General features: G+C 42.4%; 1 protein-coding gene across 1 annotated transcript; it reads left to right on the forward strand.

Annotated features, from left to right (window-relative positions):
* Positions 1-8,150: 8,150 nt before the first annotated feature.
* On the forward strand, positions 8,151-9,584 carry LOC130028155 (tripartite motif-containing protein 75-like). The gene has a single exon (XM_056118864.1). The coding sequence runs from the start codon at positions 8,151-8,153 to the stop codon at positions 9,582-9,584; it is 1,434 nt and encodes a 477-aa protein (XP_055974839.1).
* The last annotated feature ends 15,999 nt before the right edge of the window (positions 9,585-25,583 follow it).

Raw genomic sequence — 25,583 nt, forward strand, 5'->3', positions numbered from 1 at the left:
CAAACATTTGTGTGTGTGTTTACCATCTACAAATACATCTTTCACACTGTTGAATAGAAATTTCACTAAACCTAGTTCCTAAGGGAAACAGTTTTAGCCTGAGGACAAGATTTTTAATCCAATCTGCATGGGAATTCCTGATATGTTCTAGAAAATTGTACTTTGATAATACTATTTTAGAAGAAATGTGCCTTTCATTGAGGCAGGCTTGGGGGTGGGGGATGATGGGAGGGAAATTGGGGACACTGATGCTGGGAAATGTATACTGGTGGAGGGATGGGTGTTGGAAATAGAAGAATAAAAAAGAAAAAGAAAAGAAAGACAATATTATCTTTTCTTTAGCTAATGACCTCATTGTCCTGCCTTATTTCTCCCCATGAAAGCCATGTTTGTGAAGTTCCCAGGAGGCTGCTAGGTTTGCAGATGAGGTGTTGCTTGATTCATGAATCATTTAGTAAGACTGGAACCTCTGATGTCTGGTTCAGTGCTATTCAAGGGCAATAAAACAGGAGACATGGTGATGGGTGGAGAACGTTTTATTGGCAGCAAGTGTAGAGACTGGAAGATGGCAGAACCATAGTCTCAAAACAACTATTTTGTTTGTGATGTAACAAGAAAAAAACTCTCATTAGTTGTTTGGGGTGCTCAAGGGATACCCCCAGGTCTGTAATCAGGGGCCTACTCCCCAACACTGTTTTTGTTTGTTTGTTGCTTTTTGGATCACACTCAGAAATGATCAGTGGTTATTACTAGCTATGTACTGAGGAATTACTCCTGGCAGTGCTTGGGGGACCATATGGGATGCTGATGATAGAACATGGGTCGGCCGCATGCAAGGCAAAAGCCCTACCTGCTGTACTATCAATCTAGCCCCCCAAAGGTGTTTGGAGGAACATGGTGTACTTGGAATCAAAACCATACATCTTGCATGTAAAGCATGCATTTAGTTCTTTGCATTAACTCTCAGGCACCCAAGAAGAGAATTTCATAGAAAAGGGAAGAGAAAGCACATTTGTGAGAAAGTAGTTTACAGACAGTAGAGCACCTGAGTGATCAGTGATCACCTCAGGGTCTGATTCTACCAGGACCACTTTTGACATGACTGCAAATGCATGTTAGTTATAAAGGTTTCCAATGCCCTTATCCTTTAGAACAAGATAACGGACATCCTGAATATTTTCAACTAACCCTAACTGGATTGTTTTTTATGGTCTCTTTTGGGCTGATTTCAAAGCTCTATAGGTGCCTAAATTAACTAGAATGCTTTTGCTAAAGTTGTTTTGGGAAATATTAATATGGTTTTTATTATGGAGAGAAGGTCTTAAACATATCCATGCAACTGTCTCTTCACATCAAGTTATCACTATTTCAAAGACAAAGCAGCTTATAAGACATTTTCAAAAATTCCTTGTAAAACACTGAGTCAGTGCTCCTTTTATGGTCTCCTCTGTCTTTATCTTCTCCAAGGAAAACCTTTCTACATGGTATCAAACTGCAGACTCTGGGATGTTATTTTCTTTTGCTGATCTGGACCTCTCTTTTCCCCAGACTGCAACCTGAAAAACACAGATGCTAACAGAACTCAAATGTGCTCAGAAGAGAACAGGACTCAGTGATTAAAAATAGAAAAACAAAGTTATGAGATTAAGACAAAGAGATTTTAATGCTTCTGTGGTAATAGGAGAAAACCTCCATACAGCTCTACTTAGCTCCAGGGGGTTGAAAAGAATATATGTAAAATTGAGGTTTAAAGAGATGCAACCTGGGGCTGGAGCGATAGTACAGCGGGTAGGCCGTTTGCCTTGCATGCGGTCGACCCGGGTTCGATTCCCAGCATCCCATATGGTCCCCTGAGCACCGCCAGTAGTAATTCCTGAGTGCAGAGCCAGGAGTAAACCCTGAGCATCGCAGTCGCGGGTGTGACCCCAAAAAAAGCAAAAAAAAGAAAAAAAGATGCAACCTACTGTCATATAATTCGTTCAATTCTCTTCTTTTTTCTTTTTCTTCTTCATTTTTTTTCTTTTTTGGTCACACCCAGTAATACAGTTGGGTTACTCCTGGCTCTGCTCTCAGGAATTCTCCTGGTGGTGCTTAGGGGACTATATGGGATGCTGGGAATTGAACCCAGGTTGACCGTGTGCAAGGCAAACACACTACCCACTGTAGTATCGCTCCAGCCCCTCAATTCTCTTTTCTTTGTATTCTTTTTTTCTGGATCTGTGTCATTACCTTACAGAAAAGAATTTCAGGAGTAGTTGATATAGTAAAGCAAGAAAGTTTATATTGAATAAAACTTACTTTGAGAGATGCTGTGGGTAGGGATGGAAAGAAAGGCACTGTGTTCAAGAGAGAACACAGACTCAGAGACAAACAAGCAGAGAAACATAGAGATAGGCAAGCAAAAAACGTGTTCAAAGGAGACATTGGACTTAAGAAGGCATGTTACCACAATTCTTTAATCCAGTTAGGTATTAATGTAATTAACATGAATCATGAATATGAATTAGAACTCAGAGTTTAATAAAGAAGCTGATGAAATGGGGCCAGAGTGATAGTAGAGTGGATAGGGCCTTTGCCTCACACATGGCCAACCTGGGTTTGATCCCAGGTGTCCCATATGGTCCCCACAGCAGGACCAGAAGTAACTCCTGAGTGCAGAGCCAGGAGTAACTCCCGAGCATTGCCGAATGTGACCGAAAAAGAAAAAAAGGAAAGAAACTGATGAGAACTTTGCCTCATTTACTTAGCATTTCCCTGCAGTAGGTTACCGGCGCTGGGCCAACCCAGTTGGAAATAGGTTTCATGCCTTGGCCTGTTCCCCCTGGGAATCCGGTGTCCACCATCCTCCAGTGGCCACTGGACAATCAGGTTTGGGCCCACAGTGACAAGACACGCCGGGCCTCATGGCATGGGGGTGGAGCCGGGCCTTTCCTCCCCATCCCAACGAGACCCCAAGTTGCTGCCCACGAACGGCCTCTCTGGCTCCTGATCAAGCTGCTTAAGGGCCATGATCCCAGAAACTCAGAAACAAATCTCAAAACCCAGCGGCTTTTGGCAGAAATGCATCTGGACCCCGCAGTAGGTTACTGTCGCCGGGCCACCCTAGGGGGTAAAGGGTGTTGTCCCTCCGCCTGCTACCCCTAAGCATCTCAGTGGCTGCCGTCCTCCACAGGCCATTGGGCAGGTAGGTTTGGGCCCTCATTAACAAGAAACGCGGGACGTCATGGAATGGGGGTGGAGCAGGCCCTTTCCTCCCTGTTCCAATGAGATCCTGAGTCGCCACCCATGAACGGTCTTTCTGGCTCCTGATCAAGCCAGAAGTTCTGGAAATATCCAACATGACATAGCTAATATCAGGGACTAAGGTGAAGTTTTCTTAGACCTGATTGACACATAGAAATACAGAAATAACTTTCTTTTACATCGTCCAAGAAGTATAAACTTCACTACATTTTAAGTTAAGTAACACAGACTCTCAATTCGTTCAACCTTCAGGTAATCGTATATTTGCTGTAAATGATTGTTTAACACCGAAAATATATATGCAAAGGGCATACTCTCTAGTTCAGAGGTTTAATCCCAGATTTCAAAACGTAATAGAATTTGTTCTGTTCAAGTTAACAATGTGTTGAATCAGTGTCCTTGATAGCTTAATTTTAATTTTAATTAATTTTTTGGGTGGTATCAGGAAACAAACCCATGACTTCACAGACACAAGATGGTGCCATGTGATAATGATAGGAATAATGGGACATATATAGCTAAAACCAGTGTCCTGGTTTCTCCAGTGCATACCTCCAAGGAGTGGAATTTTTTATTTTAATTAACTTTAATTTTTTACTTTGAGGCCATGCCCAGTGATGTTCAGGGCTTACTCCTGGCACTTTACCCAGAAATAACTCCGGGAGTTATCAGTGAACCATATGTGGTGCAGGAAATTGAACTGGGGTTGGCCATGTGCAAGACAAGGAGCTTACCTGCTGTACAATTCTTCTGTTCTTTAATTTGGGTAACTTTTAAAAATGTGAGCTTTTTTTTGCATTTTTGCATTTTTAAATGAAAAATCTAAAAATTTTGCAGTTGAATCTCACAAAGTCGGACTGCAGCTGAATCTCACAAAGACAATGTTCATGAGAAATGAACTAAATGGAACATCCTGATGTTCCATTTGTTCTCAATGGAAGGAAAATTTTCAAATGTAGCAGTTATGTGTACCTGGGTTGAGAACTCAACATGATGAACTCAACATGACTTGGCACCAGAACTGTGCAGAAGGAAGAGAGCAGTGTGGAACACCTTCAAGAGTATCCAAGAAGTTGTTTAAGGACTGAGAACCTCTGGCTCTGGGCACATCCTTTTGACTCCACCGTTCTTCCTGCACTAACATACGCCTCAGAGACCTGGGCTCTACAAAAACAGGATGAGAACGCTATTTAGGTCTTCCAAAGAGCTACGCTTGGAGTATCACGCTTACTCAAGTGAGAGAAGGAATTTGGAGTTACGACCTCCATCGATGATTGAGAATTAGGATGCTGTCTTGTTTGCTAAGGCGTCGAAAATCAGATGGGCTGGACACATAATGTGATTTAGAGACAACCACTGGACTAGAGGCATTACCGACTGGATTCGACAGGATACAAAAAGAATGCCTGGCTGCCCACCTATGAGATGGTCAGACTTCTTCAGTCAAGACCCTGAATGAAAAGTCAATGAATGAAAAGTCAAGACCCTGAATGAAAAGTCAGCATGCACCTGAAAACAGTACATAAGTTTGACAATTTTAAATTCATTATATATATTGAAATCTGCCAGATGGTCTAGTTAATCCCATGATGAGTACAAGTAGAATACAGAAATATGCAGGATAAAATAAAGAATAGTGATGAAATTGATTTAAAGAGGCAATTGTTCCAGGTCAAAGACAGTTCATGGGATTGAATGCATCCTTTGTATGCATGAGTTTCAGGATCAATTCTTAGTGTTGCCTGGTCCCAGCAGAGAGTTACCCAAGCAGCGAACTATATGTGGCCTAATAAAATCAGAGAAAGAAAACTGCCAACGTTGGCTGACTGTCCTACAATAGGTGATTGGAATTACTGATTTTTTTTTGCTTCGTTTTACACTTCTACTCAAAGGTATCTAACAGTGAAGCTTACAGCTCCAGTGAAACTATTTAAAGTAATATTGTAAGAAGTCTGGAAGCTAATATTATTTGGTGACTTTTTCATTCTGCCTGTTTTGTTTATTCATGGCAGTGGGATTAGGAAAAAACTCCAATTTTCTGCCAGAAACACTGGAACAGGGCTTTATACTCTTCCAACTGATGTAGTACAATAACTGATTAAGCTACTGGAGCATTGATATATATGGTATTAAAAGAGGGATAGCACAACGGGTAGGCTGTTTGCCTTGCACGCGGCCAACCCAGGTTCAATTCCTCTATCACTCTCGAAGAACCTGTCAAGCTACCAAGAGTATCCTACCTGCACAGGCAGAGCCTGTGGCATATTCAATATGCCAAAAACAATAACTAGTCTCACAATGAGGATGTTACTGGTGCCCACTGGAGCAAATCGATGAACAACAGGAGGACAGTGCTACAGTGCTACAGTATTAAAAGAGGTCTGAGGAGGAAGAACAGAGCAAGGAAAGTAGGCAAGAGGTATAGAAAAATAAAGAAACAGTTTGATAGAATGTCACCCAGGATTTGGTCTTGGATGGGCTGATTGTAGTTTGCAGTTTTGGAATGGGAATTCAAATTTCATTCTAAAGATGAGTTCAAGAATTTCAGCACGAAATATATAAATGGTGGTTCCATTACAGAACTGTGAAGATTAATCAATGTTGGCTGTGTACACACTTGGTTATCAAACAGGAATTAATTGGTGGGGAAAGGTGTGTTTGGTCTCACCCTGCATTGCTCAGAAGCTTATTTATGGCTCTATACTCAGGAATATTCCCTGGCATGTGAAGGGCCATTAAATAGAGCCAAGTATTCAAACCACAGAAGTGGGATCCAAGACAAGCTCTTTAACCTTAGCATATCTCCTGGCTGCCGAGGTAGAAATGTTTATTTTTAAAGAAAAATTAGTGCCATAAGCCTCGAGGAAGAACTGCATATTCTTAAAAGAAAAAAAAATTAGGTTTGCCAAAATAAAACAATCTTCACACTGTTTTCTATATGAACACTTTTTTTGAAAGCATGTTCAGCAGTTCTTCATAACAGACAATACAAAATATATTCTTTCGTTTGTGTTTTGGGACAGGGATTGGGACTTGGGACGGAAACATCCCGAATTTGGTGGTGGGAAGGTGTAATGGTGGCGGGATTGGTGTTTGAATAGTAAATGTAATCAAATATTGTGAAGTAACATAAAATTTAAAAAATTAAAAATTAAAATAAATAAATAAAATGGTGGCCTCATCACAGAACCATCAAAACTAATCAGTGTTTGGATTTTTTTTTCTTTTTTCTCTTTTGTTTGGTTGGGTTATTTATTTATTTATATTTCTGTTTGGGATCACAACCAGCAATGCCCTGGCTCTGCACTCAGGAATTGCTCCTGGTGGTGTTCGAGGGAGTCTATGGGATGCTGAGGTCACATGCAAGGCAGACGCACTACCTGCTGTAATATTGCTCCAATCACAGTGTTTGTTTTTTTTTAAGAATACATGAGGGGCTGGTGAGATAGCACAGTGGGTAGGGCATTTGCCTTGCACGTGGTCAACAAGGGTGTGATTCCCAGCATCACATATGGTCCCCTGAACACTGCCAGGAGTAATTCCCGAGTGCAGAGCCAGGAGTAACTCTTGTGCATTGCCAGGTGTGACCCAAAAAGTTAATTAAAAAAAAAGAGTACATGAATTAGCCCCCAAATTTGGAAATATTTTTTACATGTTAAAAGAAAAAACAATTTTCCGAGGTCTTGTTGCAGAACTGCAAAATCCAAGGAAAAACTTTCATCCACTTGCCTGGAGGGAGTGAACTTGCAGGTCCAACCTATATTCCATTTTTTTTTACTTTCAAGAAGCTTGAAATTTAGCATCATGAGGAGGATTTGAGGAGAAAACTAGATGATGCAAATTAACACCATTTTCCAACCCACCTTCCTCAATTTAGTCAGGTAAGTACTGTGACTTCTGACAATCCAATCTCCTTTGAAAATCTGACCTACACTCCTGCTCCCTCCCTGTGCATCTTTCTGGGGTGGGTCTCAAAGCTCCACCTACTGAGCTCTATATAAGGCAATGGTTACTGCCAAGAGCACACAGTGCTTACTTGGTCTCCTGACCTTGAGAGGAGACTCTCCAAAGACACTGTCAGAAAAGGACCGCCAAAGGGTGAGTAGTGACCAATGAGGGAATTTGCAGTTAATGCGGGGTGGGGTGAAGCATAATTTCCAAGACTTCCTTAGGGCCTGTCATACGCAAACAGGGCCTGATGACCTGATATCTGGGCCAATGTGAGGAGCAATAATAAAGTGAGAACAGCATAGTTCACTTCCCTTGCATGCTGTCAACCTAGTTCTATCAGTGGCATTCAGCATGATCCTCCAAGCACCTCCAGAAATAATTCCTGAGCCTTACCAAAGGGAAACAAAGAAAAATCCTAGATTATCTCTTATCTGTTTGCTCTAAACTAAATCCTTTCTTAGTTCTCACCTACAGAAAGTAGGTTGCTGAGGTGGAATATTTGCATCCTACCACCTGAGCCCCCCACCCCCACCCTCAGTACTGACTTTCCTGTAGGGAAACTGTTGGGCAGCAGTGGAGAAATAGCTTAGTATTGGTTGGTATTGGTATGGGCAGGCCCACTGAGTGATGGCACTGCCTTGTAGGAGCAAGAGCATCTTCTCAGAGACGCTCAGAAAAGTACTTTACTGGCCTGACAGATTTTTGACTGCCAACAGATTTCTGTCATTTACAGACCTGACAGATTTCTCAGCAACAAAGTTGCTGAGCTTGGCTTTTCTTCACATCTCCATCCATCTGTGAACAGTCCCTCCTGGTGAGTAGAAATCCACACATACCTGGATACATCCAGTGTAGGACTGGGGTCTGAGTGTGTGACTTATTTCTGACAGGAAAGAGCCTGGAGAACTCCGTTTTCAGAGAAAATCCACCCAAGTATACCCATCCCACATCTAAGAATGGAGGCATCTGCAGCCCTGGCTATAGTGCAGGCAGAACTCATCTGTCCCGTCTGCCTGGACTACCTCAATGACCCCGTCACCATGGATTGTGGGCACAACTTCTGTAACTCCTGCATCCGCATGTCATGGAAGGACATGCAGAACAGATTCCCTTGTCCCGTGTGCCGGCAGCGCCGCCAGGAGATGCGCGTCAGTGCCAACGCCCAGCTGGGCAGACTGGTGGACCTGGCCAGACTCCTGCACGTCTCCAGGAGCAGCGAGATGGCACGGGGAGAGGAGCGCATATGCGAGGAGCACAGGCAGGTGGTGAGCCTCTTCTGTGAGGACGATCAGGAGCTGGTGTGTCCTCTGTGCGCCCAGGGCCCAGCCCACGAGGGCCACCATGTGAGATCCTTGGCCGAGGCAGCATCTCATCTCAGACAGAGACTCAGTGAGCACATAAAGTCTCTGAAGAAGCAGTTGGCAGAGATGCAGAAGCTAGAAGTCACCCAAGACAGAAACCTTCTGCAGCTGAGAGAGGAGATGCAAAGGCACAGGGATCAGTTAGTCTCAGAATTTGAACAGCTCATCCAGTTGGTGGAGTGTGAGTATGAGACCATGCTCTGCAGGCTGGGAAAAGAAGACAAACGCCTGCAGCAGCAATTCAGCGCCAATGTTGATGCCTACTCAGACCGTATCTCAGTGCTGAAAGGTCTCCACAGGGAGATGGTGGAGCTGAGCGTGATGTCCGAGGTAATGGTGCTGAGGGGCGTGAGGGACTTGCAGCAGCGCTGGGAGGGCCTGGAGCCCCTGGCCGTGCAGCCCCTGCGCTTCAGGCCTGCGGCCTACAACCTCCCTCCTTTGTGCTCGGCGCTCAGCAGCATCATCTGGAGATTCCGAGAGAGCATCAGCCTGGACCCCTACACGGCCCACCCCAGCCTGCGTGTGTCCCAGGACCTCATGTCAGTGACCTGCGTGAGGGAGAGGCCCAAAGGGGATGGGGACCCCAGGCTCTGGGATGACTACGCCCCACTAGTGGTCCTCGGCCGGGAGGGCTTCACCTCTGGCCGCCACTACTGGGAGGTGCAGGTGGGCGCCAAACCCGAGTGGGCCGTGGGCGTGTGCAGCGTCACTCCTTCGGCCCAGACCTCCCGGCCCCTGGCGGCTCCCAAGAGATGCTGGACGCTGCAGCTGCAGGACGGCGACTACCTGGCCGTGGGCGCCGGGACCGTGCCTCTGGCTCTCAGGGACCAGCCCGCGGCCATTGGCCTTTACCTGGACTGGGAGCTGGGCCAGCTTTCCTTCTACAATGCCGCCGACAGGTCTCACCTGCACTCGTTCACCGAGCCCTTTGCTCAAGAGCTCAAGCCGTACTTCCGCGTGGGGCATGACTGCGCCCCTCTCTCCGTGGGCGCGGGGAGGGCTGAGAAGTTTGACACTCCCTTGGCTTAATTTTGGAACGATGCTGCTGTTGTAGACAGTGGGAAAGGTTGAGTTAATGTTCACATTTGAAGAAGATGGGGCAGAATTGTTCCCTTCTCACAATGAGTGTTGTAATGTATCAATTTGGTCTTTTAATTTGCTTTTAATAAAATGAAATTTTAATAAATTGTATACTTTGTATTTCACTGCAGCATACTGTTTAAAAAAACCTATAGGAAGTTCACTTATAACATTTATCTACGAGGTGGGAACTTTTGACTTTGTTTAATGCTTTATTTCAATTTAGAGTTCTTTTATTCTTTTATCATTAGAAGATCACATTTATAGCAGAATATTTGAATATTCCTTAAGTAGAAAATTTAATGAATGTTCTTTAAGTGGAAATTGTATATTATTTGAATAGAACATTTGGGAAATATTAGAAATAATTCAAATAAAACATCTAACTATACTGCTGCAGACATTCACACAAGGAAAAAAGTGTATCTTAGTGAAACTATATCCCATTTTTATTTCTGATTGGATTATAATTTCCTAGTACTGTTTTAGTATTTTAAATCCAATTATATTTTATTAATGCAACAGTCATATTGCTTCTCTCTCTCTCTTTCTCTCTCTCTCTCTCTCTCTCTCTCTCTCTCTCTCTACCCCTCTGTTTTATTTAGTGGGCCTCAGATTGTCACTCCTGGGAGTTGCTAGGAAACCATATGCAGTTCTCCTATTTCCAGAATATTCTCAGCAACAAGAAACAAGAGCATATATTTATTTTCATTAAGTGACATCATTAAGCGAATTTATTCCAAGTTATTTCAATAACTAACAGAATGGAGTCTTCTTCGATGAGGAAACTACTCAGTTGAACCCATGTCAATGAAATGTCCTTTTAAGATCACCAACTATCTTTTCTGCAACTCCAAATACCTCAGAGAACTCCTTGCAAATTGAAGAGATCCTGCTCTCCTGTTTCTGGGTATCTTTGGGACTGATGACTGTGAGGCCCTCCCCAATACTAGTAAAGAAAATAGGTATTATTCAGCATAGCATAAGTACCACCATTTTGAAATGACAACTATTCTGCACCCAAACCTTGCTTAGTGTAAAATTTGTCCAGCCTTGAAGTGGCCTTGAGGCATATCTCAAGATTGCAGAATTAGCTAGAAAACCGACCCTCAGAGCAGGATGTGGAAACCTGTAGCAAGTCTGCCTGTTCTTGTAGAGAGATGAAACTAGATGGAAAAACCAACAGGAGGTGCCCAAAACAGCACTTGCCCAAAACAAACCAGCTGGAGGCCTGCAATCAAGTTAAAGATCAGCAATATGTTCGCTAGACCACGAAGAATTGGACAATTTGCAATCAGGGATTAAAAGAGTGTGAGAATAAAGGAAGGACTCTCTCCTACGAGAGAGGATGTCCCTGGCCGGTCACCTTTCTCAGCTTTCTGAACTCAAAGCTTGCTTGATTTTTGCCGATTAAAACTTTATACTCCAAAGCTCATTGCCTTGTGTGGTCTTTCGGATACCCCACCCTCACAGTGACCAGGCAACTACTTTACTGAGAGAAAAGGTTTTCCCTGTCTCTGGGCCACAGAACCAGCAGTGGCAACTCACGCTGCTCTTTGGCTCACTATAAAGGGGAAACACTGGCCTGGTGTTGAGTGCGGCCACGTGGGCCTCAAAGGGGTCGCGTGTGTGTGTGTGTGTGTGTGTGTGTTTTAAGGGCGACTCTCAGGGTTTTTAGCTCCTCCTCATCCTCTCCCCGCTTCCCTCTACTCATCCAGTTTCTTCCCATTGCCTCCAGCTACCCACCCAGTCCTCAGGGAGCTGGTTCACCCTTCAAGTGCTTGTGGTTTTGGGGGGGAGGGTTTGGTTTGGTTTTTAATCTTGTTTTTCCAGGCTGCCCGCCCCCGCTTGTTTGTGCTGTGTGTGTAAATGGCAACCCGTGATGTATTCGTATGCCAAACACAGTAACAACAAAGTCTCCAATGGAGACGTTACTGGGCCCGCTCCAGCAAATCGATGAACAATGGGAGGACCGTGACCATGACTGTGCAAATGACAAATTTCTTTAAAAAGAAGAAAGAAAGAAAAAGTTTTTGCCAGGGCCCCCCATGTTTACCTGTCATCTAGACTTTCTAGAAGGAGATTTGGGATGTGGGCTCTCATTCAAGTGGAAACAACCACATCCATTTCTTAACAAAAATCTTAATTTTCTAGGATTTTATCCCTCTTTATACATCTTGCAGTAATATTTTTAATCTGTATACTTTGTATTTACTTTATTTTCATCCTTTAATTGATAGATAATATGGAGATTATTCAATTTTACATGAACATAGCAACATTTTTTTTCTTTTTATGAGAAGGCATAAGAGTTTTCAAAGTTTCACAGTGTTGGGTGGGGGTGGGGGAGCTAATCCAGTCAGTAATACAAAATTTAGGAAAACCTAATTTGATTTGAACACATTAAAAAATGTTCTTCTTATTTTGTTTCTCTTTTTTTGCGAGGTGGGGAGTTCCTACCTTGCTGTGCTCAGGGATCCTGCTGTTCATCAATTTGCTCGAGTGGGCGCCAGTAACATCTCCATTGTGAGACTTGTTACTGTTTTTGACAAATCGAATATGTCAAGTGAACCTCAGCAGGCTGTGCTGTGCGGGCAGGATACTCTTGGTAGCTTGCCAGGCTGTCTGAGAGGGGTGGAGGAATCGAACCCAGGTCGGCCTTGTGCAAGGCAAATGCACTACCCTCTGTGCTATTGCTCCAGCTCTCCCCTTCCTTAAAGAAAAAAAAGACTTTAATTTTGTTTTAATTGGAATGAAGATTTTTGTTGTTGTTGTTGTCTTGTTTGTTTTGTGGCCAGAGTGATAGTACAGAGTCGACGGTGCTTGCCTTGCACACAGCTGAACCAGGTTGAATCTCCTGCACCCCATATGGTCTCCCAGGAGTGATTTCTGAGTTCAGTACCAGAGACAAGCCCTGCGCATTGTTGTAGGCACAAAACCTACAACAACAGCAACAAAAAAAATCCAGGATGGTCCTGGAATAATGGAATAATATATACTTTATATATTCCATTACTCTATTCATGTTTGGAGGAAATTATATAGATATAAATATTAAGTGTTTCTTAATTCTACTATTATAGAATTAACTTCATTCTACTATTGCATAAAATTAAAAAGTAAGTTTTGTAAGCCTTTACCTTTTTCCCATAATAATATTTTCCTCTTTCATAACTATGCAAAATGTTTCAGGTGTGAGAGTAGGCAATTTTATAACAATGAAGATTCAGCACCAAACAATCAAGGACCTTGACAGGTGGAGAAAGGGTTATATAGACTGGGTGGAAGAGAGCAGACTCATAACTCACTGCAATCTTGTCTGTATCATCATGAGATTTTTTTTTTAATCTTTTTACAGAAGGAGAGAATGAAAGAGAGAAGTGCATTTTTAGGAAAAACGACTCGAGATAGGTGAGCTAGAGCATAAATAAAACACTTTTGACATGTCCCAGTAGCTCACATTCAGAATTGAATGTTTAATACATATTTTATTCATATCACTATTGTTATGTCTTGGAACACTGAATGTCTTCATTTTTTATTTTCTTCTTTTAATCATAAATATTATTCTCACAACTACGTTCAGAATCATTTTTCAGATCAGATATTCAGGCCTAAATAGCATTTATGTTTTCCATTCTATTCAAATTTTTTGTTTTGTTTTCTATAGAAAAATCTAACAATGTAATATCTACAAACAAATGAAAGTGGAAATACATTCAAGCAAATGGATGAATAAAGAAGTAAATAAAGAAGTAAAGAAGTGAATATACCTTTAATAAAAGACTATTTTCTAGATTCTTTGTTTGTTTTGAGCCACACCTGGCAGTACTCAGGCATTACTCCTGTATTTGCACTCAGTAATTTAATACTGGTGGTGCTTGGAGATCTTATGGGGTATTGGGAATCAGACTACCACTGGCTGTGTGCAAGGAATCAGACTAGCAAGGCCGTGTGCAAGTGCTCACCCTGGCTGTACTGGCAGGCTGTACTATCACTCTGGGCCAAATGTTATCCACCTTTTATAAACAAGGAAATCCCTGGCCAAAACTGTGACTCTGTGGCACAGCACATGGCTTGCCTGATAGATGAGACTTTAGGGTCAACACCTGAAACATAAACGGAAAGGGAAAAAAAAGGAAACCTATCACTGCTTCAAATGGATACTCCTGATAATCAAAGAAAAGACAAATATTCCATTATTCTACTCAGATAACATATAGAAGTTAACCAAGTAATTACAAAAGCCAAAAGTATAAAGTCTTGTTATTAGAGAAAAAAGAAAGAGATGAAAGAATTAATCTTTAGTTGACATAGAATTTCAGTGTTGTGGTGTAAAAAAATAGGGACAAAGAGTACAACATAGATAAAGGCACTGGACTTGTATGCACTTCACTCTGGTTCAATCCCTGTCACTGGCCCAGAAAGAACTTTCAGGAGTAATCACTGAGCACAGAGACAAGAGTAAACCCTGAACACAGCTGTTTGTGACTACTATCCTCCAAAAAAAAGTACTAGATATCTATTACACACTTTTGCACATATTTAATCATATGAGCTACACACAGAGAGATGGTAAATATGATAAATCTGATAATAATATATTGACATAATAAAATATGAAAAGGAAAAAAAAGGCCACAAAAGAAGTTTTGGTGGCCAGACAGGCAACACAATAGACTGAAGATATCTCCCTTAATTTACAGAAGGAATTAAAATTGCCTGAAAGTGTGATAATATAGTCAGTGATGAAGATACTTGCTTCACATTTGACTAACCCTGGTTCAAATCCCCAGCACCACATATGGTCTCCAGAGTACCACCAGAGGTAACTCCTGAGCATAGTCAGGAAGAGCCCAAAATACTAAAACCAAAAAAACTGTCTGAGAAGGAAGATGCTAATTTCCAAGCCTGCATTTATCCTCTTGAGAAAGATTAGATAAGGTCTTTTCATAGATGCATGTACCCAATAAAAGAGATTAAGTTTAAACTAAAATAGCACTGGCCTTCCATTGTTCATCTATTTGCTCGAGCAGGCACCAGTAACATCTCCATTGTGAGACTTGTTATTGTTTTTGGCATATCAAATACGCCACAGGGAGCTTGCCAGGCTCCGCCATGTGAATGTGATACTCTCGGTAGCTTGCCTGGCTCTCTGAGAGGGATGGAGGAATCGAACCCGGTCGGCCATGGGAAAGGCAAACACCCTACCTGCTGTGCTATCGCTCCAGTCCATCCTCACTATGGGGAGAAATGAAAAACTAAAATAACCAGAAAAAATAAGATAGAGACAATTTAGTAAAGACAAAGTATGAGCTGAGAATAGGAGATAATGAGTCACCTTCTCCAGACAGTACAGATGAAGCTGGATTCAGGGAAAGAACAGATGCCTTGGACAGGTCATTGTGGGACTAAGGAGAAGGGAGCAACGTTAGTGAAGAAGTTGGGAGTCAGAATACATCGCCATGATTTCTCACTTAGTCCATGATTGAGGAAAAGGAAACAAGACCTATCTAGAAGTTGTTGAGAGGTTTCTCAAAGGAAATTGAGACATTCATTTAGAAGAATCTTCTAACTGAAGAGAGGCGAATGTATATGTCTTCTGAGAAGTGAGAGCAGGAAGGAGACAGGATTGAGCTGAAAACAGTTTCCTGAAATTTATGTCAACTCTGAGAGGTAGAGATGGTATTTCTGTACCTCAAAACTTGAAGTAAATTGAAAAAGAAAGATGATAGGCAACGGAATGAGGAGTGAGAAGTTTATTTGCTAGAACAGTGGTAGATACCAACTGGTAAACATGTTAACAATTAACAATAAAAATGATTAGCCACTTCTGAGAATACACCTGAAACACACAACAGAAGCTCCATCTGCACTTCTATATTCACTGCAACACTAATCACAGTAACCAGAATCCAGGAATAACCAAAGTGCCCAAGAACAGACAATAGGATAAAGAAACATGATGCATCAACCCAATGGAATACTGTGCAGTCATCAGGAAAAATGAAGTTATAAATTTACTTATAAATGAATGAATATGGTTAGTATCTTGCTGAGTAAATGAGTCAGAAGGAGAGTGGCAGACATAGAATGATTGCACTCATTTGTGAGATATAAAAGTACATAGTATAAGACTAATACCTAAGAACAGTATAAACAAGGGCAAGGAGGACTGGTTCATACTTTAAAACTTGCCACAAACTGCGGGAGTTAAGGGAGGGCAGTAAGGATAAAGAAGGGACCACAATGACATCAGTCACTTGTGGGACTGGAGAGATAGTCACGGTCACAGTCACAGTCCTCCCATTGTTCATCAATTTGCTCGAGTGGGCCCAGTAACATCTCCATCGTGATACTTGTTGTTATTGTGTTTGGCACATTGAATATGACACGGGTAGTTTGCCAGGCTTAGTCGTGCAGGCAGGATACTCTTGGTAGCTTGCCAGGCTCTCCGAGAGGGGCAGAGGAATCAAACTCAGCTCGGCCGGTCTGGCTGCGTGCAAGGCAAACGCCCTACCGCTATGCTACTATGACATTGGTAGTTTTAAATGAACACTCTGAACAAGAATTGAGTGCTGAAAGTAGGTAAAGAGACATGAATGAAAACCTTTCGATACCAGTGTTGCACACTATAATTCCCAAAAAGAGATAGAGATGACAGAAGAAGAACGAAGCAGAAGAAAGAAGTGGCAGGAGAAGAAAGACACAGAAGCAGAAGTGGAAGCAGAAGCAGAAGCAGAAGAAGCAAAAGCAGAACCAGCAAAGAAGTAGAAGCAGAAACAGAAGAAGAAACAGAAGAAGAAGAAGCAGAAGAAGCAGCAGAAGAAGAAGAAGCAGAAGCAGAATAAAAAGCAAAAGAAGCAGAAGCAGAAGAAGAAGAAGAAACAGAAGGAGAAGAAGAAGCAGAAGCAGAAGCAGAAGAAGAAGCAGAAGAAGCAGAAGCAGGCCCCCAACAAGTGGCTTTCCAGCACGGCCATGGCTCCAGAGGCACAAGGACTTAATTCAGAGCCCGGCAGCTTACGGCAGAAATGTGAATGGACCATGTGTTAAACTACAGTGCCATGCCGTCCCCAGGGGGGGGAAAGGGCGTTTGTCTCTTCTGCCTTCCCTCGCCCCCGCCCCCCCTCCCCACACCCTGGCAGAATGGTGGCTGCTGCCTCAGAGCTTATTGGAAAGTCAGGTATAAGCCGGCAGTGACGGGGCAACTGCAGCCTCATGGGAAGGGGGGTGAAACCGGCTCATCCTTCACACCCGACAGAGGCCACAAGGTGCCCACCATGAGCGGCTCTCCGGCACGGCCATGGCACCAGACGCACAGAAACCAATTTTGTAATTATCTGGCTCTTGGCAGAAATCCCTCCAGACTTAATTAGTAAAATATTTGAAATCAAAAATGGCGCGGCTGTGATAGCGGCCATGTGACATCACATGGTTTTCATAACCAGCAATAGAAAACAAATTATTTTACAATGCCTTTTCAGCAGTTCTGATTGTTTGGGGAAATTTCAAACAATAATGGTGCATCTTCTATCAAAATAATGAATGTAATCAAAGTAGAAAGAAAGTTAAGTAGAAATCCTTTGCCTCACAGGCATTGGGAGAGATAGGAGGGGGGTATATTGAGGTTCTTGGTGGTGAAAAATAATTACTTGTGAAGGGAGGGTTGTTCTATCATTGTATGACCGAGACTTAAACTTGAAAGTTTTTTAACTTTTCTTACGGTGACTCAATAGATAAATTTAAAAAAAAAAAAGCAGAAGCCAAAGGAGAATGACAAGGAGAAGGACAAGGACAAGGAGGAGGAGAAGGAAGAGGAGGAGGAGGAGAAGGAAGAGGAGGAGGAGGAGGAGGAGGAGGAGGAGGAGGAGGAGAAGGAGAAGGAGGAGAAGAAGAAGAAGAAGAAGAAGAAGAAGAAGAAGAAGAAGAAGAAGAAGAAGAAGAAGAAGAAGAAGAAGAAGAAGAAGAAGAAGAAGAAGAAGAAGAAGAAATCTGTGGTGGGAAATGTACACTGGTAAAAAAAAGGGTTTGAAAATTGTGCTGGCATCACTGGACGGCTACATGCAAAAAAAAATGGGCTCAGAACTCTGCCTAGCACCATGTACAAAAGCAAGATCGAAATGGATTAAAGACCTCAACATCAGAGCAGAAACCATAAGGTACATTGAAGACAAAGTTGGCAAAACCCTCCATGACATTGAAGCTAATGGTATCTTCAAAGATGCCACGCCACTGGCCGAGCAAGTGAAAACAGAGATAGATAAATGGGACTATCTTAAACTAAGAAGCTTCTGCACCTCCAAAGAAACAGTGACCAAAATACAAAGACAGTCTACAAAATGGGAAAGGATATTTGCCGAACACACATCTGACAAGGGGTTGACATCCAGGATATACAAAATACTGGTTGAACTCCACAAGAAGAAAACATCCAACCCCATCCAAAAATGGGGCAATGAAATGAACAGAAACTTTCTCAAAGAAGAAATCCGAATGGCAAAAAAGCACATGAGAAAATGCTCTACATCATTAATCAACAGGGAGATGCAGATCAAAACCACAATGAGATACCATCTCACACCTCAGAGACTGGCCCACATTCAAAAGAACAAAAGCAACCAATGCTGGCGCGGATGTGGCGAGAAAGGGACACTCCTTCACTGTTGGTGGGAATGTCCACTGCTTCAGCCCTTCTGGAAAACAGTATGGATGATTCTCAAAAAATTAGAAATTGAGCTCCCATTTGACCCAGCAATACCACTCCTGGGAATATATCCTAGAGAGGCAAAAATGTATAGTCGAAGTGACATCTGCACTTGTTTGTTCATTGCAGCACTCTTTACAATAGCCAGAAACTGGAAGAAACCTGAATGCCCAAGAACAGATGACTGGTTAAAGAACCTTTGGTACATCTACACAATGGACTACTATGCAGCTGTTAGAAAAGATGAAGTCATGAAATTTACATACAAGTGGTACAATATGGAAAGTATCATGCTAAGCGAAATGAGTCAGAAAGAGAGGGATAGACATAGAAAGATTGCATTCATCTGGGGGATATAAAGTAACAAAATATGAGATTAATACCCAAGAATAGCTGAAATAAGCACCAGGAGGATTACTCCATAACTTAGAGGCCAGCCGGGCATTCTAGGGGAAAGGGCAGCTCAGATAGAGAAGGGAGCACCAAATAAAGGGTGTTTGGAGGATCCTCCCAGGAGAGGAGATGCATGTTGAAAGTAGACTGTGGACTGAACATGTTTGCCACTCAATGCCTCTTTTGCAGACCACAACACCCAAAAGGAGAGAGAGAACACAAGGGCTTGATTTGCCACAGAGGCAGGGGGGGATGGGGGGATGGGGGTGGGAGGGATATTATCCATGGTGGTGGAAAATGGGCACTGGTGGAAGGATGGGTATTTGATCATTGTATAATCGAAACCCAAGCACAAAAAATTGTAAATCTACAACTGTACCTCATGGCGTTTCACTAATAAAAAAAAAAGAAAAGAAAAGGGTTTGAGAACATTGTATAACTGAAACCCAATTATGAACAACTTTGTAACTGTGTATCTAATAGTGATTCAATTAAAATATATTATTAGCCATTACAAATCTTTTTATATGAAAGCATTTTGAGTTTATCAAGTATTACAGAAACTAACCTCCATGTAACCTTCTACAAAATGATGTCCCTAATTGACTTAATATTATGAAGTATACCACAAACCCCCAATGGGAGGACAGTGACAATGACACTTTCAGTGACCACAGACCCCAAGTTAGTTAATGTAAAAATAATGCTTTCTAAGCAATAATAATAATAACAATAATAAATAATGGTCAGGGCCATTTCAATACAACTTCAGAATATCATTCTAACAACCTTAATATTTATTATTTTTCCCCTATGCTATTTAATGTTGACAAACTCTTGCAAATTTTCCTGTTGAGATTTCCTATCAGACATTTGTTTCCATCCCTTTTTTGGTGTCTGGATGTTTTCTGACAAACAGAATCAAATAACCAAAATGTTCCTTAGTGAAAAATAAAATCCAAGAATCCATTATTACTTTTTTCCTTGATGAATATGTTTCTATTTTTATACTGAGAGTTCACTTATTCAAGCACCCTGAGATAGAGATTTGGCAGTCAAACAAGGTCTTTATTTACATCAGCTGGATGGGCTGAGGACCCTCCAAGGCAAGTGCCTGAGGGTATGGGCTGGGGAGTAGGAATTCCAACAGTGCTTATGTAGAGCATCTGCGGACATGTGACTTCTTTTCTAGCATGAGACACCAGCACAGTCACTGGAGTCAACTACATCAATGACAAAATAAGGAGGAAGGTACAGTAGTGGCTACACTGAGGGAAGTCGGCAAGGCTGTTTACAGCAAGGAAAACAAAGGAGTCCCTGAAATCACAGGTCATGTGGTTTTGTAGTTAACAGCATGTCAAGGAAATTATGAATCACACATTACACCGTAGCCAAAGGGAAGGAAGCAGCAAAAGTTTGTAGAGTTGGAGCTTTACTGGGACGCAGGAAGAATTCAGATCTCTTCAGTTGAGTGTCTTGATGAGGTACATGCTTACTCACATTAAAAGTAGATGAAGAACTGAGACTTTCTGAAATACACTTTCTCAGACAAGCATCTCCCACAGTAATGGCCTTGGCTACTTCTCTGATTGAGCTCCAAGTGGAGGCCCACTCTCTCCTCTGCCTGGAGGACATGAGAGACTAGGTGACTCTTGATAATGGGCACTTCTGTAACTCCTATCTCTACAGCACTGGGAAAGTCTACAGGATTCTTTGCCTTGTTCCCTCACTTTCCTGACAGGTATTTCAAAAGGAACATTCGATTGTCTCACATCCCTGACACAGTTAAGCAGCTAATCAAGAAGGAATGACAAGAGAGGTTGTCTGTGAGAAGCACAACCACCTTCCAGATCTGCTCTCTGAGGAGCTGTGGGAAGCACACAGTGGGGGAGCTGCCACTGGTCCTAGGAAGAAAATCAAAAGCCACCTGGTGTTGATGATGCAGGGAGAAAATGGGAAATTAATTGGGATAATTATCGGTCACAGTCCTCCCGTTGTTCATCGATTTGCTTGAGTGGGCCCAGTAACGTCTCCCTTGGAGACTTTGTTGTTACTGTGTTTGGCATATCGAATACACCATGGGGAGCTTGCCAGGCTTTACCATGCAGGCGAGATACTCTCAGTCGCTTGCCGGGCTTTCCGAGAGGGGCAGAGGAATCGAACTCAGGTCGGCCATGTTGGCTGCATACAAGGCAAACGCCCTACCACTGTGCTATTATAACCTACATAAAATAAGAATTTTCATTGAAAAAAGAAGGAACTGATTTCTTTTTGAACAAAGATTTTTTAGAATATTATTTAAGAATATTCTCCAAAACAAAACCAGAGATAGACCAAAAGCAAAGGAGTTTGCCTTAACCACAGCACCCAAAAGTAGAGAGAGAATGAAAGGGAGTGCCCTGCCACAGAGGCAAGGTGGGATGGGGGTTGGGGGGTGGGAGGGATACTGGGATTTGCGATGGTGGAGAATGGGCACTGGTGGAGGGATTGGTACTCGATCATTGTATAACTGAAGCCCAAGCACAAAATTTTGTAAGTCTACAACTGTACCTCATGGCGTTTCACTAATAAAAATTTTTTAAAAAGGCATTTGCCTTGCAGGTCTGAACCAGTTTCAGACACCACATAGTCCCCCAAGCAGAGCAACACCATACCACAGAATGTGTACCCCTGACACCAAAAATGCAGGAATAACTGAGTGAAAGCAATGTCAAATTCTCTAAAAACAAGTCCACACTGAAGATAGCATCCGGTATACACTGGTGAAGGGATTGGTGTTGGAAGATTTTATGACTGAAACGCAATCCATTTTTTTAATTGAATCACCATAAGATACACAGTTATGAAGTTGTTCATGACTTGAGTTTCAGTCATACAAAGAACACATATGCCTTCACTAGTGTACATTTACCTCCCACCACCACACTGCCCAATCTGCCTCTATGGCAGGCAATTTTCTTCTTTCTCTCTCTCTTTCTTTTCCCTTTTGGGCATTATGGTTTGCAATACAGGTACTGAAAGGTTATCATGTACATCCCTTTACATCCTTTCAGTACTCAGTTCTTGTCCAGAGTGATTATTTTCAACTGTCACTATCACTGTCTTCCTATTGTTCATCAATTTGCTCGAGGGGGCCCAGTAACGTCTCTATTGTGACACTCGTTACTGTGTTTGGCATATTGAATACTTCATGGTAGCTTGCCAGGCTTTGCTCTATGGGTGAGATACTCTTGGCAGCTTGTTGGGCTCTCCAAGAGGAGCGGAGGAATCAAACCTGGGTCGGCCAAGTCGGCCACGTGCAAGGCAAAAGCCCTACCCGCTGTGTTATTGCTCCAGCCCATTTGTAATAGTAGTCACTTCCTTTTCCCAAATTGCCCATTCCCCCTAGCACGTTTTCCCCCGCCCACCCCCCAGCAACCCGTGACAAGTGTCCAACCTTGGAACAGTTCCTCTGGCCCTTGTTTCTGCTGTCCTTGGATATTAGTCTCATACTATGTATTTTTAATATCCCACAAATGAGTCAATAAAAAATTCAGATAGATTTCCAGACCTATGCAATGAGGCAAAGGTAAAACCTGCGTGGATCAGAGGGCCAAACTGTGCTATGCGATCTCAGTTGTTTAACAAGACACTTCTGGTACTTTTTGTTGTTGGGGTTGAGGAGAGGCTGTGGTTTTGTGTTTGGAGGTCATGCTCGCCTGAGCTCTGGAGCTACTCCTAACTCTATTCTTTTATTTTTTCCAAAATTTTATATATTAAATAACCATGAATTATAAAACTATTCGTAGTTGGGTTTTTGACATATAATGTTCCAACTCCAGTCCCACTACTCGTGTTACCTACCCTCCACCAGTGTTCCCAGATTCCCTCTCTGACTCACTGGCCCTCAGCCCATCATCTTAAAAGGCATCTTTTAAATTTAGTTGTTAAAGTTTGGGTCTTGCATTTTCAGTGTTGTTGACGCTGTGGTTTGGATATCTAGCTCTATCCTTCCTTAATATCACCAACTTATCTGGGTGTCCTTGATAAAATCTCTTTTGGCAGAGCTCTGGAGACCAGATGGTACCAGGGATTATACCCAAGCTTCCTCCACAAAACAGGAGCTACCCAGGAATGGGATTCCACAGTCATGCGTCATCACACAAGGTCACTGCAGCTGGGCAAGGAGCACTCAGATGGCCCACTGAGATCTGAAGGTAACACCAGAAATTGGACATGCTTGTTTCTTATTTCTTACTTTACATTTAACTACTATATCTGACTTTTTCATATATATTAAGCATAAATTTTTCACTTGAGGGAAAAATAATAATGAATGTTACCATGATTATTGTTTTGTTGTTAATTTAGGTAAGGGTCTAATTTAAAACAAACTCTTCCTTTTGATGTTTATTATAGGTTTTCTTGTTTTGTTCACTTCTGACTGTGCTCACAGCTCACTCCTGGTTCAGTGCAGATACACACTCAACCCTAGAACTATCTCCTGGGCCCAACTGTGAGTATTCTGAGATAAAGATGACCTAAATGCAATTTGAAATATTTCAGAATATCACTAATATTTGGTCGAGCGGGCCCAGTAACGTCTGCATCGTGAGATTAGTTGTTACTGTGTTTGGCATACTGAATACAACACGGGTAGCTTGCCAGGCTCTGCCGTGCAGGCGAGATACTCTCGGTAGCTTGCTGGGCTCTCCTAGAGGGGCGGAGGAATCGAACTCGTGTAGGCCATATTAGCTGCGTGCAAGGCAAATGCCCTACCACTGTGCTATCGCTCCAGCCCCTGGCAAGCTACCGAGAGTATCTCACCCGCACAGCAGAGCCTGGCAAGCTACCCATGACATACTCCATATGCCAAACACAGTAACAACAAAGTCTCCAATAGAGATGTTACTGGGCCCGCTCGAGCAAATAGATGAACAACGGGAGGACAGTGACAGTGATCACTAATATATTATTTTAACAAATAATTTTGTTATGCTTATTTTCAATAAAAGCGTAGGGTAAAGGAAATCACTAAAAACAAAAAACTAGGGAACATGCATTGCACACAGGAGCCCAGTTCTCAATCCTTGTACTGCATGGTAATCCAAGAACCAAATGCAGATTAGCCCTAAACCAACCCCCTCACCAAATTTGCTTGTAAACGATAAAATTCTTCTATGATCACTTGATCACTTGACATCCCATTACTCATCGCTTTGCTCAAGCGGGCACCAGTAATGTCTCCATTTGTCCCTGTCGCATGCTAGTGTAGCCCAATGGCGTCTGCTCATTCTAGGAACATGAAGAACCTCGAACCGATTGTTCAGGGTCTTGACGAAGAAGTCTGACCATCTTGTAGGTAGGCAGCCACGTGATCTTTTGACATCCCGTGGAATCCAGTTGGTGACGGCTCTAGTCCAGTGGTCGTCTCCAAATCTTCTTCTATGAAATTACGCTAATTAATCTTCTATGAAATTACGCTAAAACTTTGGTATGGAGAATGAAATGAATCCTTTATATTTTTCATTATTCGATTTTTTAAAATTGATTCTATATATATATATATATATATATATATATATATATATAACACCAAACATCAGCCAAGCGGCACAAATGCTGAACGACTTTGACCGTGAATGTGGAAAGGTCGGACTACAGCTGAATCTTACGAAGACAATGTTTATGAGAAACAGCCTTGTTCCTGACGCTCCATTCGCTCTCAACGGAACCACCATCTCCGAATGCAACAGTTATATATACCTAGGTCGAGAAATCAACATGATGAATGACCTGGCACCTGAGATACGCAGGAGGAAGAGAGCGACTTGGAATGCCTTCAAGAGCATTGAAATAACTAAAAGGACAAGAAATAACTAAAAGGACAAAGAACCTCCAGCTACGAGCTCATCTCTTTGATTCCACTATTCTTCCTGCATTAACATATGCCTCAGAGACCTGGACCCTACGAAAACAGGATGAGAACGCTATTCGGGTCTCTCAAAGAGGAATCGAAAGAACTATGCTTGGAATATCATGATTCACTCAAATGAGAGATAGAATCCAGAGTTCTGATCTTCGTCAACGCTCAAGAATCAGGAACGCTGTCTCATTTGCCAAGACATCAAAAATCAGATGGGCTGGACACGTAATGAGGTTTACAGACAACCGCTGGACTAGAGCCATTACTGATTGGATTCCACGGGACATCAAAAGATCACGTGGACGCCCACCTATAAGATGGTCAGACTTCTTCGTCAAGACCCTAAATGATCGGTTTGAGGCTCTGCATGTTCCTAGAACGAACAGATACCATTGGGCTATGCTAGCACGCAACCGGGATGAATGGAGATGTTACTGGCACCCGCTCGAATAAATCGATGAATAACGGGGATTAAGTGATTAAGTGATAAGTGATTGGTTTATGGGAATGAATGATTTAAAAAAAATTAATGAATCACTGTGAGATAGTTACAGATTTACATGCTTTCCTGATTATGCTTTAGTCATACAACAATCAAGTACCCATCCCTCCACCAGGGCCCATTCTCTATCAGCAATGTTCCCAGTATTCCTCCCGCCACCCTCCTTATCCCCCACTGCCTCTGTGACAGGCACATTCCCTTTCACTCTTTCTCTCTCTCTCTCTCTCTCTCTCTCTCTCTCTCTCTCTCTCTCTCTCTCTCTCTCTCCCCCCCCCCCCCCTTGGGAATGGATTATTTTAAAGGTATAATGTCATGCCTCACAAAGTATGTTACCTGGGGGTTGAAATTAGAACAGTGGTTTGGGTATGTGTTTATCATCAGCATCACCTGGTCCCCAAGTATTCCCACATAGAGACCTAGAAGACCCCAAAACTGGCAGAGTAA

The sequence above is a fragment of the Sorex fumeus genome, unplaced genomic scaffold (genome assembly GCF_029834395.1).
Source record: "Sorex fumeus unplaced genomic scaffold, SorFum_2.1 ptg000039l, whole genome shotgun sequence".
Classification (NCBI taxonomy): Eukaryota; Metazoa; Chordata; class Mammalia; order Eulipotyphla; family Soricidae; genus Sorex; species Sorex fumeus.